Consider the following 18,554-nt stretch of genomic DNA (forward strand, 5'->3'; position numbering starts at 1 on the left):
AGTCTTTGATCTTCATTAAAGATAAGTCATAAGTGCATTAATCTCCAAATCAGACTGAATGAAAAAAACACTAAAGTCTATATCGTTTGTGTCATTTTATTATCAATTCATTGCTTACAATCCGGTTTAAACAGTTGGCTAGTATTAATTTCAAAGTGACACTTTTATTCAATATCAATGCATACATATGAATAAAAACATATATTTTGACTGATAAACCTTTAACTACTTACTAAATAATGCATTTATGGAAAATATCAATTCCTGATAACAATACTGTAACCGTGTATTTAATAGCTGAAAACTGTGATTGGTGAATGCTAGAATATTTACTGTGATGCACTATGATCTCAAATGGTAGAAATACTGTGTTTTATGCACATTTCTTTCAAATTAAAATAAGTATGTTTTATTCACAGTTAAACAGTTCTCATATTTATTTACACTTAAACACGATTTTACATGCAAAACTTATTTAGTTTCAAATTTTCTGCACAGTTATGATTCCATGTTTGAAGATGCTGATCCCTTAATTTAGTAGCATACTCAGCAAGAAAAACACATTAATTTTCTACAAACTGGTCCTCCAAAATATAACCAAATCCGTTTTTATACAAAATTATGCGTAAAATACTTACCCAGTTTTCACAACCTGAGCTATCATACAATTTCAACATATTATAACACAACTTTACATATCACGTTTTAACATCAGTATAAATTGCTTGAATAGCGTTTAATAACCTTCCTGTAATGTTGTGTGTATATATATATATAATATCTATAAAATCAAACGCGTTCATAAAATCCACAAAAGCAACATATAGTTTTTTACCCTTTTGTTGAAAAGGCAATGAAGTTTATTGCGGATTTATTATCATGCGCTTCATCTTATCCTACGTTGAAAGGTGTAATACAAACTACGAATAGTAGTGCACGTACATTTGTCATTACCCTGCCTAAATGAAAGTCATAAAAGTTTGGATTCATGAGAACTCCATAGCATTCATCATTGTCGAGTATCCACTGAAATAACATTCACCCGCCATGCCATCAAGAAAAAAATATATATTAAAATATGGTTAAACAAGAAAATTAAACAACATGGAAGATTACATTTTATCTCTTATGTGCATCATAATCATAGTTTAAACCATTCTTTTGACGTATTAATGGCATGAAAGGAAACGAATTTGAAAGTTAATGATCGCATTTTGGTCAAGAAAAACAATTATTTAATTGTTAATGACCAATAACCAAGAACTACAGGCAAATTTAAATTAATATTTTAGTATACAATAGAACGTTAATATGTCGTTTGAGGTTTGAGGATTGAAGATAAAATTTATTTTCTATATGTATATGCAATGACAAAAGGAAAATAGTTTATTTCTAGAAATGTACTCATTTGCATATCTACCGGTGTAGATTCTTAATAAATGAGCAGACACTCTAGCTCTAGTAAAATAACATTGTTAGTCATGTGGTTAAACGTTCAAGTATAAGAATTCACCATTGGTAATTTCATTTTCTTTAGATTAAGATTGGAATGAAGTGAATGAAAAAGTTGCAGAAATATGGGCGTGTTCGACAGTCACGAGGCAAAAAACTGGCTGAAACAGTGGCTGGCCGTGTTCACCACGTGGACAGCTATATTGCCTTCTGTAAAGATTGAAGCACAACAATTACATACATACCTCCTCCGCCTAGCAGCAAATCAGAGCCCTTGCTCACTAAACCATGGAAAAGTAACAAACAAGTCACAAATCGGTTGTCGATTTCATGAAATCTTTCGAGATGAAATTCTATTACAACACAAGCAGCAGCCGTCTTGGAGGAACGCCCCGACAGACACTTGGCACAACGACGAGTTTGCAATTGCCAAATTGTTTATGCAGCCCTCGGGATATGACGACAAGACCAGTTTTGAACAAGTGGACTTTAATGGAATTGCAGCCTTCATATTTAACTGTGGACGTTTTTCAGCCACAACAGAGGCATTATCAGATCAGGTATGAAAATATTGACTGTTTATAAACTCCATGATTTGTATTTGGCTGCTTAGTTTTTCCATGTAGGTTGTGTTGCAGTAATGAAACGAATGCATGCAATTGAGATGTTTGAACATTTTGCGTCTTGTGGTGCTTCTTTCAACATTCTACAAATATTAAGATGATATAGTCTACTTGGGCAAGTCCATCGTCATAAAAGTAACAACGCCCCTGGTAAAAAATACTCAGGTCTTAAGACCGTTGTAAGGCGAAAACCCGAGCTTTTACTTAATATTATATTTCGACGCACGTGTTGCGTGTCTGTGTTGTTTGTATGAGGTATGTATGTGATGTTTTGTACGCGCTGTGCCTCTGGTGTAGTTATGTTTGACTTTGACCATTTACCCATCGCATTTTCTTTGCTCTTGTTGTAATTGTATTACTGATATGCTTCGTCAAGACACAAAGTGTCACAATACAACAAACATGCCTTTTAATACCGTCATCAAAACACGGTTGGGCTACGTCCTTGCAATGGTCAGTCAAACGGGAGTTCAATTGGAGTTAAACCAGTTTAAGAGTACTCAACATTACACCTGCCAAATCATCATCGGAATCAGCATTCCGACAAACCTTTCATAAAACGGAGCCTCGAACTCACAATTTTAGTTCCAGAGTTTTAATTTCAGGCTCGGATTTCTACAAACAAAATTCGCCACATGCCGGACATGTGTTCCATCGCATTGACAGACAAAGCAACCACAGATTGTATAGACAACCTGTCTAAGCTACTGAATGATCCAAAATTCAACGGAGGAAATGACGTCCAAAAAGCATTGAGGCAACTTGCTAAGGTAAGACTTTTCCATTGTGCAGAACGAAATGTGCACCCACTAAAGTATCTATAATCTTGACCGTATCCAATAAAACGTTCTGCAGTCCAATTTGGACAGCACTTAATACAAGGATAACCAGATGTATTGTTAAAATCGTAATAAATTAGAAAAAAGAAAGGTTAAACAATTATGTAGATTAGATTTTTAAATTAAATGTGCTTTAGGAAAAGGTGCCTAATCTACAAATTATGTGTGTAAGGAAACAAGATAACGCATATAAGAATTAATATATATTTTATACATAACAATCATAACTTTAATCCGTCTGAGGTTCAATTTCCAACCATGTTGTTCTAAGCATACACGACTACAGCCAATACAACGCGTGATCCTGTTTTATTGTTGATCTATGTATCTTGCAGAATCGCTCACATACGATACACTATTACATTATATATGTTTCTTTAGTTATCATTGTATAATAATTATTTTAGTTAAAAACTACCTTCCCTGAACTTCTTGGAGAACATTGGAAATTTATTATTGAAGATATTGCAACCAAATGTCTTCAAGATATCCATGACTTATGCAAGGATGAAAAAGAAATATGGAGAAAAGAAGCAGACCAGAAAAGGGCTGACTTTCAGTTTCTCGGCGACAACATTCTGTCTAAATTAACAGCAAAGGGTGAAACCGTCTTGGGTGATATCAAGAAATTAATGGAAATTTCTCAGAAAACAATAGTCAATTCCATTGGAGATGGGATAAAACAAATCGAAGCACGGACTGAGATAGGTGAACGAACGATCTACGAAAGGACTGAAATAGGTGAACGGAAACTCGCGGACAAAATTGAAACGGGAGAACGAACGATCAGTGAAAAAACTGAAACAGGATATCAGAAGCTCGAGAACAAGACTAAAATAGGAGAACGGAAGATCGGTGAAAATACTAAAAAAGGGGAACGGAAGATTGATGAAAAGACTGAAAAAGGAGAACAAATGATCCTGGAAAAAACTGAAAAAGCACAGCAAGTGATCAAGAGAACGACACAGACAGGAAAAAGAAAAATCGAGGACACGATTGAAATGGGGGAACGAAAAATTAAGCGTAAGATAAAGGAACTCGATGGGAAAAGTTGCAAGATTACCAAAGCAGGTAATTTATAGATGTATATTTCATAGTTTTCATGTGTATGTTGTGTATTAGAGTCATCGTCACCATCATTAAAGAAAGCATAATGGCATATTTGTATTAATTGATAGTGTTAAGCTTTGAATTTAATGTTGCAATCTGCCAAACTTTCAATAATATTTTCAGCTTTCTCTTTCTGCCAACAACATGTAACGTTTCAAGGCCATACCACACATATCCCATTATTCATCCACAATTTCTTGAATACTGCTTTAAGATCGTTCATTGATGCCACTGAAGTTTAAGACTTTACTTGAACATGTCGCATTTCCCACATTCCTTCATATGTGGAGTTTATGGTCCGCAATCACCGTCTCCAGATTTGATTGCATCACTTCATATTTTGTAGATTTGTTCGATAACATTTATGTTTCTGGTCTATAGCCTTTTCACAAAGGAAATATTTTAATTGTTTAAGTTTTTATTTATACGTTGAAAATTTACATCTCCGCAGATTATTAAAAAAAGCTCGCCCTTTTCGACAACTCACTGTATACATCTCCATTTCCCGCTTTTAACGCACACTGGTTACTCTTTATTTGCAATCCTTTACTTCAAATATGCTTTATTGTATCCAGTTATGGCGTAGTTACTTTATAAGGCATTTGGACGAATGGAAATTTGTATAATTTTTAAGACGTTTCAATCTTGTGTTCTTCAAGATTTTTATGAACGTTTTTACCGTCAATGTGCCAGAAATTAACAAAACAGGTTATAAGTTTATTTGAAATGCTAACTTTTCATTTGTGCGACTTCCTATGCTTAATTTTAGTATTTAAAAACATGTTGCACCATTGGTGCAAATTATTTAACACAGAATGGTTACTTCAAACAATACGCTTATATAATAAAATATTAGTCACAAATAACAATTTTCACTGCATTTACAGTTTCCAACAAGATTTCATTTGTGGCAGTTACTCCTTTATATAATATGATTTAGATAAGAACACTGCCTTATCGTTAGTTATTTGATTTTCAGATTTGAGAAAGGAGCTGTTAAAACTTTACAAAAAATCTGCAAGCACAGTGCGTATTCGGCTTGACATCGATGAGGCACTGGAAAAGGTATATGAAGCGCCTAAACTTACTTTAAAGAAAAACGGCAAAGACGAAGAAGACGAAATATCTGAATTGGAAAACATATTTCGAAGCAGAGAGGGCACACTAGCTAAAACAATAATTGTTGAAGGCGAGCCGGGCTCGGGAAAGTCTGCATTATGTAAGAAGATCGTTAATGATTGGTGTGAAACAAAACATGAAAGACGAACAGAAACTGAAAGACACGACTTATTAAGTCAGTTTGCATTTGTATTTTACATTACTCTCCGCGAGGCAAAGAATGAATGCTACATAAAGAAAATGATAGTGAATAACATCATGGAAAGGATCGGATTTGAAAAATCAAGAGCAGAAGAATTTTTAGTTGAAATTTTGAAAACTAACACCTGTCTGCTACTGCTTGATGGTCTGGACGAATGGCAGCACCCAGACGGATGCATTTTCGATGAAAGAATTCCGCATGTTCATACCAGTTGGGAAAACTGTAGCATACTCATCACCACAAGGCCGTACAAACTGGCTGAGTTTAAAATTGGCTGCTCTCAAATTGACAATCATGTGATGTTGAAAGGAGTTGCGAACCGTAAAAAACTCGTTAAGAAAATATTATCTGCATTGAATCTACTTAACAGCACACGAACACCACTGGAATACAAAATATGCATCACGGACATAGAAGATAAAAATCTTTGGCATTTCAGTGAATGTCCAATCCTGTTATCTCACCTCGTTTGGCTTTGGTACAAAAAAAAGCTTTTTGCAGATATGAAAATTTCTGATGTTTACAGAACGTTGTTGGTGGAACGCTTGCCGAAATCATGTGCGAGAAATTCATCAAAAAACAACAATGTGATAAACGCCCTTAGCCAACTAGCCTTTGGAAAGTTGTTTGCTGAAGATGAACATAGTGCAATTGTGTTTGAAATAGATGAGGAAGAAAATACGACATTCGCAAGTCAAAAAGCTGCGTTCCTTAAATCTGGAATCATATCCTGCACCAATGTTCCTGGTGATTCTCCGCAATACCACTTCTTGCACAAATCCTTTCAAGAGTATCTAGCGGCTCTGTTTATATCAGAAAACGTTGCAAAGGGTTTGCGGCGTATCAAACGCATTTACAAAAACAACAGATCAGACAGCGGAATTAGCTTGTTCAATATCTTAAATTTTCTTTGTGGTTTGAATACAAATGCCGCCAAAGAACTATCGAAAGTTTTGAATGAGCTGTTCACTGATTTTTGCGATAGAGAAGGTTGTTCTTATATGGACTCGCACTGGTTCCAAAATATGATCTTAGAAGGTCAAATTGAGGTGGACAGGAGTGATAACTCAGGATTTAAATTGTGCCTGCAGCACTTCAATATTCATGATATCGCTATTGACGGGATATTTAAGATGAAAGGGGGCGAATTCAAAATAGATCAACTCGTTTTGAAGAAAAGAACAGCTTTAGAACAATATATAGTGGCTAACCAAGCAGGCATGGTATCTTTGTATATACATTCCAACAACTCACATGCATTGAAATTAGCGAACAATATCGACAACGAAATTCTTGATTTAGAGCATTGCAAGGGTCTGAAGTACTTACATGTACACAATATAAGCTTCAAAGATGTCACTGGTTTGAATTTGAGTAGTTTAGTAGAATGCAGTATTAAATTCGAAAGTCGCCAGCAAGCTCCGAAACTCACATCTACATTTTACAACTCTGATTTTGATACTTTGAAAGAAATGAAAAAGCTTAAATTGTCAAACATGATGGATTTGAGCTGGCTACATGAAGGTTCAGAACGGACGGAAACTCTTGATTTACGACGCCTTGGAAAACTCGAACACCTTACCGAACTTCAATTAGAACCATTGTCATACTCAGACGTGGTGAATCTACAAAACCTGAGCCTACACTCACTACGTGTTGGATTCATTGACCTACAACAAGCACCGCAGTTGGTGTCAACGTTATCAGCAAATGGGACATACCAGGTAACTGTATGTTTCGGCATAGTTGTGCGCAACTGAATTTCACATATTGTTTAAACCAATCAAATGCTGTTATACACCGTGTTTTAATTCACATCTAATAAAACGCTTCCATTGGTTTACAAAACAGATTAGATGCACAATATCAGGGTTTCTTGAAACTGTAATTAACTTTGTATCAAGTATTTCTAAGGTATACAATATTTGTATTTTTGTACAGGTAAATGATACAATTTATTTAAACTTGATATTTTTCAGTAATTTAAAAACGAACGATGCTAAGTACCCTGTTGTATATTACTGTGGTAAAATCGTTATTCCGTGTGAATCTGTTGTGCGATAATCCAAACACTTCCCCGAAACTTAGGGTTGTCGAGTACTTACGATTGTTGTTCACTCATATTATCGATTATTGTGCAATATGTGATTTTTAATTTATGGTGTCTACTACTACTACTACTACTACTACTACCACTACCACTACCACTACCACTTCTACTACTACTACTACTACTACTACTACTACTACTACTACTACTACTACTACTACTACTACTACTACTACTACTACTACTCCTACTACTACTACTACTACTACTACTTCTACTACTACTACTACTACTACTACTACTACTACTTCTACTACTACTACTACTACTACTACTACTACTACTACTACTACTACTACTACTACTACTTCTACTACTACTACTACTACTACTACTACTACTACTGCAACAACAACATCAACTAATAATATACTACTACTACTACTACTACTACTACTACTACTACTACTACTACTACTACTACTACTACTACTACTACTACTACTACTACTACTACTACTGCTGCTGCTGCTGCTGCTGCTGCTGCTACTACTACTACTACTACTACTACTACTTCTACTACTACTACTACTACTACTACTACTTCTACTACTACTACTACTACTACTACTACTACTACTACTACTACTACTACTACTACTACTACTACTTCTACTACTACTACTACTACTACTACTACTACTACTACTACTGCAACAACAACATCAACTAATAATATACTACTACTACTACTACTACTACTACTACTACTACTACTACTACTACTACTACTACTACTACTACTACTACTTCTACTACTACTACTACTGCTGCTGCTGCTGCTGCTGCTGCTGCTACTACTACTACTACTACTACTACTACTACTACTACTACTACTACTACTACTACTACTACTACTACTACTACTACTACTACTATTACTACTACTACTGCTGTTGCTGCTCCTTCTACAACTACTACTACTACTACTACTACTACTACTACTACTACTACTACTACTACTACTACTACTACTACTACTACAACTTCAACTACTACTACTACTACTACTACTACTACTACTACTACTACTACTACTACTACTACTACTATTACACTACTACGCCTACTACTACTACTACTAATACTTACACTACTTCTTCTACTACTACTACTCCTCCTACTACTTCTACTACTACACCAACATCTTCTACTACTACCACTACAGCTACTACCACTACACTTCAACTAACACTACTACTTCTGATACATGTCATAATAATACCAAAACATTATCACGCAGAATGAAAGGGGAGGACTTTCCTCCCACCTGAAGCACGTACAATTGAACAATATTCGCATGTCAGAGGAGCAGTTCAGACGGCTACTAAAACTTTCACGAAAGCGGGAAGTACGACATGTGAGTTGATACATTGTTCCATAGAGCAAGACGAGGATGTATGGCAACTTCAAAATGAATTCGATCATCAGGTAGACCCAGCTTATTGTACAACAAGCATTGAACTTTCGGATATGACCATCACAGTAGGGATGTTTTTTCGTCTTGTTGACTGGATTACTATACTTGGTCAATCTGTTGAATGCCAATTGAAACATTTAGAGCTGAAGTCAAACCTTGCTGTTGAACAACCAACATTTCCTATGTTGTTCCCCATGCCTCTCTCAGCTGATTATACTACGAAGTTGGTACTGACTGAAATAGAGATGTCAACAAAACAAATTTGTCAAATCGTCGGTAGGATGGATGAACTAAACCATTCAGTAAAACTAAAATTGGATGGTTGTTCCGAAATATCAGAGGAGTACAATCCGCTGATGAATCAGATGGTCACTGCACCAGTCGCGTCACTGGACTGTTCTAAACACATTGAAATCTCTAGAATGGAAATATCGGAAAAACTGTTTTGGGATGTTATGACCAGTATAATTCATTTTGCGTACATGTGTATTGTGTCAGACTGTGAAATACTGCGAAATCAAGAGCAGCGAGAGAACAACCGTAGAGTAGATACCAATTCCCCTGCACATACAGCTAAGCTCATATTCACGAACGTAATAATTCCGCAGGACGTGATTTTGCGTCTGGCTAGTGAAGCCGTAGAATCCGGACATTTAGTTGAGTGTGAGTTTGATGATTGTGAGGTACCATCTTCTCACGAAGGCATCCCGTTGAAAGAAAAAATGGAGGAACTTCCTGCCCTTCAGGTCGAAAAGTTCATGGAGGGGAAATCACATTACTGCTTTATCGACGAAGATGATGAGAACCAAGTATGGACCATTCGTTTTAAAGCTAACGCACAACAGTAAGTTCGAGATCGTTCTATTGATTTGAAATAATGTTTTAATATCCACTAGCAGTTTATATTAAAACACAGAAAAACATGAAACGGTGGAACCATTATGTCATTTTGTTATCATCGAGTATTTAAATACTTATATATAGTTGACATAATTATATTATATGGCGTCCTGTACATGAGATAATAATTTATTCGTAAATTTTAAAGTAATGCCAATTGCGGCATATTTATATTAATTGTTTTATAAAGTCAAATACACTGTCCATATCTAATTGCTCCTATTCTCTATCCGAACAATTCTGACTAACAATTTATGAAATACATTGTGCTTTTATTTTTTTTATTAAATGTTCCAAACTCTATTATACATTAAGGTATCTTCTTCACGAATATATTATGACCCTTACTCTTGAAATATTATCTATTGATGTGAAATATCTTTGTAGCTTGAGTTCTCTTGTAACAAATAAATAACGACCCTTACCATAATTCATATTCTACAATCTATGCAGTTTGAGTTTCTGATTTACGAATATACTACGACCAAATACACATTAAATAGAATATAATGTTGTGAATCTATTAACATCTTTTTCACGACACAATAAAGCGGCATACCCTTAAAATCGTATCTAATATTTTGAAAGTCATTAAGAGTTTGAGTTCCATAGACACGAATAAATAACGACCCTTTTCATTTAAATCTATTTGGTGTTGTATAATTCAAAAGCAGATTGAGTTTGTGATTCACGTTTATATTATTACCCTAACTCTTAAAACATCGTTGAAATTTGTGAACTCTTTTAGCAGTTTGAGTGTCTTTTTCATGAATATTTTAAGACCCTAACTCTTAAAAGACATATTTAATTTTTCGAAATATATTTGCACCTTAAGTACAGTTGTCTTTCATGACGACACTAGCACTTTGAAAACTCACAATGCTGTGAAATATATTAGCAGTTTAAGTATCGTAAGTTTGCTACATAACGTTTCGATCCTTACCCATAAAATTGCATTTATGCTGTGAAATATTTGAGTGTCGTTGTTACGAATATATTATGACCTTAGGTCTTATAATCGTGTTTATTTTTTCGAAAATAATAAACAGAAAGAATTCTTGAATTTATTACGACCGTCACGCTTAAATTTACTAATGTAATGATATCTATAAGGAGTTCGAGTTTCTTTGTCACGAGTATATAACGACCCTAACTGTTTAAAGTCATATTTCATGTTGCGAAATATATAAGTTTCTTTCATTGTCTTTGTCAAGAATGTATTACGACCCTACACTACCGTACGACATTTAACTTGGATTTTGTGACTCGACACTGGCTTAAAATGGTGACGGACCTTCCAAACCTAAAACTCATATAAAATTGGATTTCGTAACCCGACCCTACCTTGGAATGGTGTCGAACCTTTATTGTTTCCCATTCAATACAACAGTATGTGATGGGAGTGACTTTATCTAGTAGCCGAAGGCTAATCTATGTAGACAATATTTGGGAATACTGCTCATACCTATATAACTGTTTACCTTATTTAAAACATTAAGTAGCTTTTTTGTGAACTTATCAAACTCTATGTCGGCTTAACTCGTTTCTGTCCATTCAGGTCTGCACGTGAATGAATCGTCTGAAGAGAAGCTCAAAGTCATGAACAACAATTGAACGTGTAGAATGGACGTCTTGGTGACGGTAACGTGCTGTATCCATGGAGTAGACATTCGTATAATTTGTTTTAAGAACGACACAAACAGTTCGTGTATATAACGGAGAGACAAAACGTAGATTTTGTAGATGTTAAACCATTTTAGCATGAATTTATTTTTGGACAAACTTTCTTTACTTGATACTTTAAATCATATGTCTCCCTTTTTAAAAAGAAATGTATGGATGTCATTGTCATAATTGCTTGTTGATAAGATAAACATGTAGAAGACATGACATATCTATTGTTGATAGGATGAACATGAGGAAGACAATGACCTATTGTTCTTCCTGATAGAATGCACGTCTTGAAGATAAGTACGTAGTTTCTTGTTGATAGGATTGGCTGTGTGTTATTAATTAAATTACCAAACTCACATACTGTAAACACATCAATTTTCCATTTGGCCATTGCGTTCTTTGGGAATGCCATTTATATGACATTCAGTATTTTGTAAACAAACTGTGTACCTCTGATGGTAAAAAGGCATCATTCGCCGCTGTTGTTTTGATTTGGATGTGTTTTATCTATGTTATCGATTTTAAGAAATATGTGTATTAACTATTCTGTATTAACCAATATGCTGTTAAATGTATATCTGTTGTTTAGAATGTAGCTTTAGTAATTCATTTCATTTTCACGTGCTTATAGTGACACTGTATTTATTGAGCTTTAACGTGCACAAAACAACCAGCCAATAGACAATTGTATGTGTTTAGGATAACAGTGTTTGTACAATGATATACTATTGGCAGTTTGTATAATGTAATAACCATTCGCAGTATGTACAATGTGTTTTCCATTGGCAATTTTACAATGTATCTACCATTCGTAGTTTGAACAAAGTATTTACCGTTGGCAGTTAATACAATGTATTTACCATTGGCAGTATGTACAATGGAGTAACCATTGACAGTTAATAAAATATATTTACCATTTGCAGTTTGTATTATGTATTTACCACTGGCAGTTTGTACAACGTATTTAGCACTGAAAGTTTGAACAATGTATCTACCATTCGTAGTTTGAACAATACATTTTCCATTGGTAGTTAATACAATGTTTTTACCGTTGGTATTTTGTACAATGTATTTACCATTGAAAGTTTGTATAATGTTTCTATCATTGGAAGTTTGTTCAATGTATTTACCATTAGCAGTTTGTACAATGTATTTACAAGTGTCATTTTAAACAATATATTTAATATTGGCAGTTTGTACATATATCTACCATTCGCAGTCTGAACAATATGTTTATCATAAGCAGAGTGAACAATGTTTTTACATTTTTTTTTAACGGTGGCAGTCTCTATAATTGATTTACCATTGGCAGATTGTACAATGTGCTTACAATTGATAATTTGAAAACAGTTTCTACCGTTGACAGTTTTGAGTTTATCTGCAATATTGGTTGATGGTGTTATATATGATAAGAGAAGATTCTTTTAAGCAGAAATAGTAAGATAAAAAGTCCTGACATTGGAAGAATATTTTATAAACTGAAAGTTTAAGTTCTAAACGATTGAACACTGTTGATTGGGAATCTAAGTTAAAACTACACACTGCAACTACATATTTCTTTTTTTTTAATTCCCAACATAATATAGTATTCTTCATTTCCAGATGACACCTTGTTAATCAAGCACGTACGGTGATTAATATGGTATATTAGAAATAGAAAAGAATATGTTTCTGTATATCGGGTTTGATAAAAAATATCTTTTTGACAATAAAATTCAATTCGGAATGTTATTATTGTTATTCATTATATGCCTATCAATTTCCTTTTCCATATCCAACAGTGAAAATACAGCACACCGTATTGAGAAATCCGTATCGCCATACTGTCGTTTTTTTATTCCGTATCATGCGAGTACCATGTGTAGTCTCGGAACTACTTTCGTGTTACTAAAAACAGCGTGACAAATAAACCTGGTAAAAACATTTTTATATAAAATACATAATACATAAAACTATCTAACTTTACTCAGGCTCCAGAAGCATGTACATATTCAGAAACATGGTTCTTCAAAGAAACATGAGGATAAAAACGAAGATCGAAGCAGACAACACTTCCAACCTATCCTAACAGTATCTAGACAACTAGATGTTTGCCGTTTCGAAGTTCATAAATTGTAGCATTATCATACACATGAGCAGCTCGCCAAAACAAGGAGAAGGCGAATTCGCGTCAACGATAGAAATAGCAATTGACAAACAAACTTCCCTCAATTCTGCATATAAATATCGTCAAAAAATCCCACGAATGTTCACTTTCTTAAAAATGGCCGCGTTACGTCCACAGGAAATGACGATTAGTGTATACTCGTATAATAAGTACCGTTTTTTGTGCTGCGACACTTAATAATTGTTTTAGTATCAGTAATTTTCTTCTTGTTTTGCTAAGTACGTAACACATTCATACGAGCAAGCCATTCCATATTTTGACATTTGACAGATGGCGGTCAATTTAAATCAAATTGAAACCGAAAAATAAAAAGGAATAATTAGATAGGCAGGTATATTATAAATGGTATATAACGATAAAATACTTTTCTGATGACCTGCATCACGTCTCGTTCGGTGAGTAAACATGTATCCGTCTCAACCTGCGGTCTCGACAGATACCTGTTAACACACCGAACTCGACGTGATACAGGTCACCAGAAAAGCGTCATATCATAAGGCTCACGACCACAGTTATCTGTCCCCCGTTGACCTGATCCGGATGTGAATACAGAAAAAAGAGTGCTTGTGTTCAAGTGTCAATATTTTATTAAAATTGAATGAAAAAGAAGCAAAAAATGTTCTTTTTGCAGAGAACTTGACTGAATTTGACACTCTATTGCAGAAATTGATAGTGTTCAGTGTAAATATTGGAAAAATCATAGCTTGTGGAAGTCTGAAAATTAGTTGTTTGTAGCCGATTGACTCCTTGGCGGAAGGGTTATGTATTTGAACTCAATTTTGACAGTCGGGTCAATGGTGAACATGGTGTTTTCTTGTAAGTATATTTTGTGTCTTGAATTGTTCTAGAGATGCCATGTCCTTGTTTTTCATTTGGGGTGTGTATAAAGTCAAAAGCCAGGTTAGTGTCTATATGAAACATATAGTAAAAATAACTGTGGTCTCACGCCATAATATCTATCCCTGTATATTGCATTTGTTCAAGGTCATGTTACGAGTAAAAAGGGGTTTCTGGTAACTGCGGCGTATTTTGCTGTTTTTCTTATAAGATGTCCCAGCGTTTAAGTTCATTTTATAATCGGTATCAAGAGTCCATCCTCTCTTTCTCACACATCTATTTCTATAAGGTTTAGTCCTTCCACTTAAACAATGCAATATTCATTAGATAAAACTCTTATTATTTTTGCTGATCAAACACTTTTACTTGGTATGCAATATGTCGTTTTGTAGAAACGTTGGCTGGTGTTGGCATCCCCTTGCATAATTGATTTTGAAATGTTTGTTTGAAATATAATGTGAAATTTTGCACTGAAATTCTCAATGCAATACTTGTTTTCATGCAATAAAATATAATAATAAAATATTTTGCTTTTTCTCATTCCCTGAACAATTGCATGGCAGAAATCGCATTAAATGGAATTTAGAAATTCATATACAATTTTAATAAAGTATACAGGTATATACAAACGTATTTTTAGATGTTACTTTGTAAACGAATTACATCTTGCGTATTGAAAGCCCTTGGGGTTATCATCAAATCAGAGGCATTTTTAGAAAATCTAATAGCCCTAAATCTTTGACAGTTTAAGTATCTAGTTAACCATTACACAAAAATTTAAGCATAGATTAATTCCAAAATTTCTAGATTTGATTCTCTGCAGTTGAATAGAGGCTCCCCTTGAAAGTGTTATGCGTCACAATGGTTTGGGTTCAGGCTACGCCTGTGTTTTTGCTTTTAAGATATGCTTAACACGACAAGAAAGCAATGCATGCTTATCATAATGTACCAATTTTATGACTAGATAAGCTTTGCTATATAAATCAGCCGGTGCTTTGTTTGTTCCATATGTGCGACACATATTGTGAAATGGCGTTCCTTAAGCTCATTGCCTTTATGGTGGCATGTACGACAATTGGAAATGCGCAGGACTTAAACCATAATGATATATATATATGCGTAAGATGGTGTTTGACATGAACAGAAAAATTGATTCCTTAGATAAAAGAGTGGAATATCTAGAGGAAAGACATAAACTGCTAGAAACAATTGAAACATTGGTGCAAGGTGATTCTGATGATAACAATGACATATTGAGAAAAATAAAACACTTTCAGAGGAACGTTAATGAGATGGAAATTAAAATACAAAATATGGAACAGTTTATTCAAGTTATTCTCAAGAAGGAACGAAACAGTGGAGAGTTTAAGCAGACATCAATAGAAAACAATGACGATAATGCTGCACTCATGAAAGATTCCTCGGCTGGTGTTGAAGATGCACTTGTGAAAAATCCTCCTTTGGGGTTAACGAAGACAAACACTCACAAAAGGGCAACGTTTCTGTATGTATCACTTATAAACATCTTAAAATTAATACCTTAGACAGAGTAATTAACTTTGTAATAATTAATACTTAAAACTCTGATCGATAAATTAAGTCCCATATTCAAAAAACTTCACAGTGAGTTGAAAGAGACTCGTTTACAGATTTTATTTAAGCAACGGTTTTCATTTGTTCAAATTGGGTTATTTTACAAATATTAAACATCAACTGGTTGAAATAAGTTGGTTAGCTTTGACATTTTCTGTCATACTTTTAAACAAAAGTCAACAATAGAGCTCTTACTTAATCTTCAGATTATCTGTTCTTATTATTACCATCGTTGTGTTCATATTTCTAACGAAAATGATTTGTTCGAGGTCTGAGCTCCAAGACATGAACGATACCCTTAAAGGGAACTCATAACCAAATAACATAACATGAATGTACAGACTCATCAGGCTAGCTTCATGTGCCATAAACTAAGTGCGTATAATAAAGAAGGGCTACATGATGCAGCTGTGTACGAGTAAAATAATTAACCGATGATACTTTATAGTTGCCGTTAAAAGTACTGTGCGATGTATACTATAAACATTACTGTTTGTTGTTAATTTTTTTCAGAGCGGGTCAATGACTGAACAGGAAGTTGGACAAAAACACCGTCGTAAGGAAATGATTTAGCTCACTGACCACTAAGTGGGTACTACATCTATATCGATCGCCCGAAGTCTGCTTAAAAATATGCTCTAAAAGCCATATTTCTCACTAAATCTCTCGAGATTGCCCCTCTTGTATGGCGTTCAACGTGTTCAGAAACGCTCTTACAGCCATATATGTAACTAAAAAGATGAGATCGTTCACGTGGTTTTAACAAGTAAAATTTTATTTAGGTTAGCGATAAAGTAGTGCTAATACGTTCTGTTTTCATTGATCGATACACGATTTAATATATACATATTATTAATGATTTAATAGTAATTAATTCATTATCTAAAAACTAAAAGATTAATTAATTAGTATTAATTTTATAAATTAACTTTACATATATCAAAGATAGGTTTATTATCCTTATTTTCATCGGGGTCAGAATTCGAAAGATCGTGTTTGAAGCGGTCTTGTCCTACATAATATACCATTCATAATGAAGACGTTTAATTTTACATATCTTCAAATGTGTGTCATCCTCTTTCAGGATCGGGCGAGACCCCCCAAATTGCCTTTACCGTTTCCGTCTCAACCAAACAAATCGAGAACCTTGGCAAACATCAGACTATCGTATTTGACCATGTGATCACCAATGTAGGGGGAATGTACAATCCCTTGACTGGTATATTCCATGTTCCGTACTCGGGAACGTATGTCTTTAGCTTGACATTCAACCCCGGGAAGTTGATGGTATCAGAGACGTACCTAGAAATTGTTCAAGACGGTGCACAATTGGCAGATGTCCTTGATGAGAACAGTGCTCGAGATTCTGCTGGCAACTATATAGGGTATGGACTTAGATATATGTCAACAACTAAAACATGGGTGTTTAATTTGCGTACTGGATCAGACGTCTGGGTACGCACAACGAGTTACGACGCAACTGCATTAGTACATGGCAACCACCATACCCTGCTAACAGGCTGGTTTCTTTTTGAAGATCAGTAACCAGGCTAAAGAAATGACCTATATGCGATTTGCATATTGTTTATTAAAATAAACACTATTCAGCAAGTAATACATTAGTTTTGGATTTTGAATGTCTTTGGTATTACTCATAGCGGTATAATCTATTGCTTATATTTCGTAGTAGTTACGGCCCCCACAACCCGAGTTTTTGAGATTGTACACGAGTGCTGTAGCGTGAGTGCAACCATGAGGGTTGTGAGTGACGTAACTGTTTCGTACCTTGTTGTCAAGGACGACGTTCAATAAATAGCGTGCAGTATAAGTTCTTATTACCGTTCCGATCTGGGAGTTAATGTGTAGAAACCCCCCAAAGAATATACACTCAAAGGTGACACTTGCTTAATTACTAAAGTGATCTGAATTTAATGTTTGGATGATCGAAACGAAATTGTACCTTAAACAATAAAAAAGAACTGTTAAAACAAAAAAAATGAAATGATTTTTTTCCACTGATTTTTCGTTTTTTATTTAACTTCAACTGATTTTACATTTAGTTTTTAGTATGGTTAATGCTGGCTCTGATAAGGTTTTTATTTCTATTTATTTTTATAAATTACTGAAACATGTTTACACAAGTGTTATGGTCATTCAATTTTTTAAGCCCCCATGGTCACTTGTTTCAGTGAAGTCGTGTTTTACTGACTGTACCAAGGCTATATCTCATCATTTATCGGTTAATTTATTATGATGAGTGTGTGGTCTGACTTTGGAACTGTATGTGTGTATAAGGTGTTTATACGTTAGTGTATCTAGTTCATTGTCGTCTGGGCTCCTGTCCTGTGCATCTAAACATGGTTCATTTTTGAATATGTGATACTTGGGCTTATCCCTGTAGATTTCATTGTAGTATGGACACAATAGTCAAACGCCTAATGAAAATCTATGTAAAACATATATAACATACCACGCATCTTTGTGAAATCTGTTGAATAATTGCTTGGA

General features: G+C 34.5%; 2 protein-coding genes across 4 annotated transcripts in view; both read left to right on the forward strand.

Moving 5' to 3' along the window:
• The window catches only part of LOC128239930 (NLR family CARD domain-containing protein 4-like), a 14,707-nt gene extending 1,527 nt beyond the window's left edge, over positions 1–13,180 (forward strand). For 2 of the 3 annotated variants that reach the window (XM_052956382.1, XM_052956384.1), the window contains exons 2-7: positions 1,538–2,012; positions 2,681–2,845; positions 3,322–3,985; positions 5,004–7,069; positions 8,699–9,719; positions 11,334–13,180. In XM_052956382.1, coding sequence (XP_052812342.1) covers positions 1,578–2,012; positions 2,681–2,845; positions 3,322–3,985; positions 5,004–7,069; positions 8,699–8,824 — 3,456 coding nt within the window. In that variant the 5' untranslated portion in view covers positions 1,538–1,577 and the 3' untranslated portion in view covers positions 8,825–9,719; positions 11,334–13,180. The remainder of the gene's footprint in view (positions 1–1,537; positions 2,013–2,680; positions 2,846–3,321; positions 3,986–5,003; positions 7,070–8,698; positions 9,720–11,333) is intronic. The other variant, XM_052956383.1, reaches the window with a different exon arrangement.
• Positions 13,181–15,577: 2,397 nt separating this feature from the next.
• On the forward strand, positions 15,578–17,591 carry LOC128241362 (uncharacterized). The gene is made up of 3 exons (XM_052958286.1): positions 15,578–15,898; positions 16,560–16,602; positions 17,131–17,591. Exons 1-3 carry the CDS (start codon positions 15,578–15,580, stop codon positions 17,589–17,591), a joined length of 825 nt encoding a protein of 274 aa, XP_052814246.1.
• Positions 17,592–18,554: the final 963 nt, after the last annotated feature.

This window comes from Mya arenaria, chromosome 7, assembly GCF_026914265.1.
Source record: "Mya arenaria isolate MELC-2E11 chromosome 7, ASM2691426v1".
NCBI lineage: Eukaryota > Metazoa > Mollusca > Bivalvia > Myida > Myidae > Mya > Mya arenaria.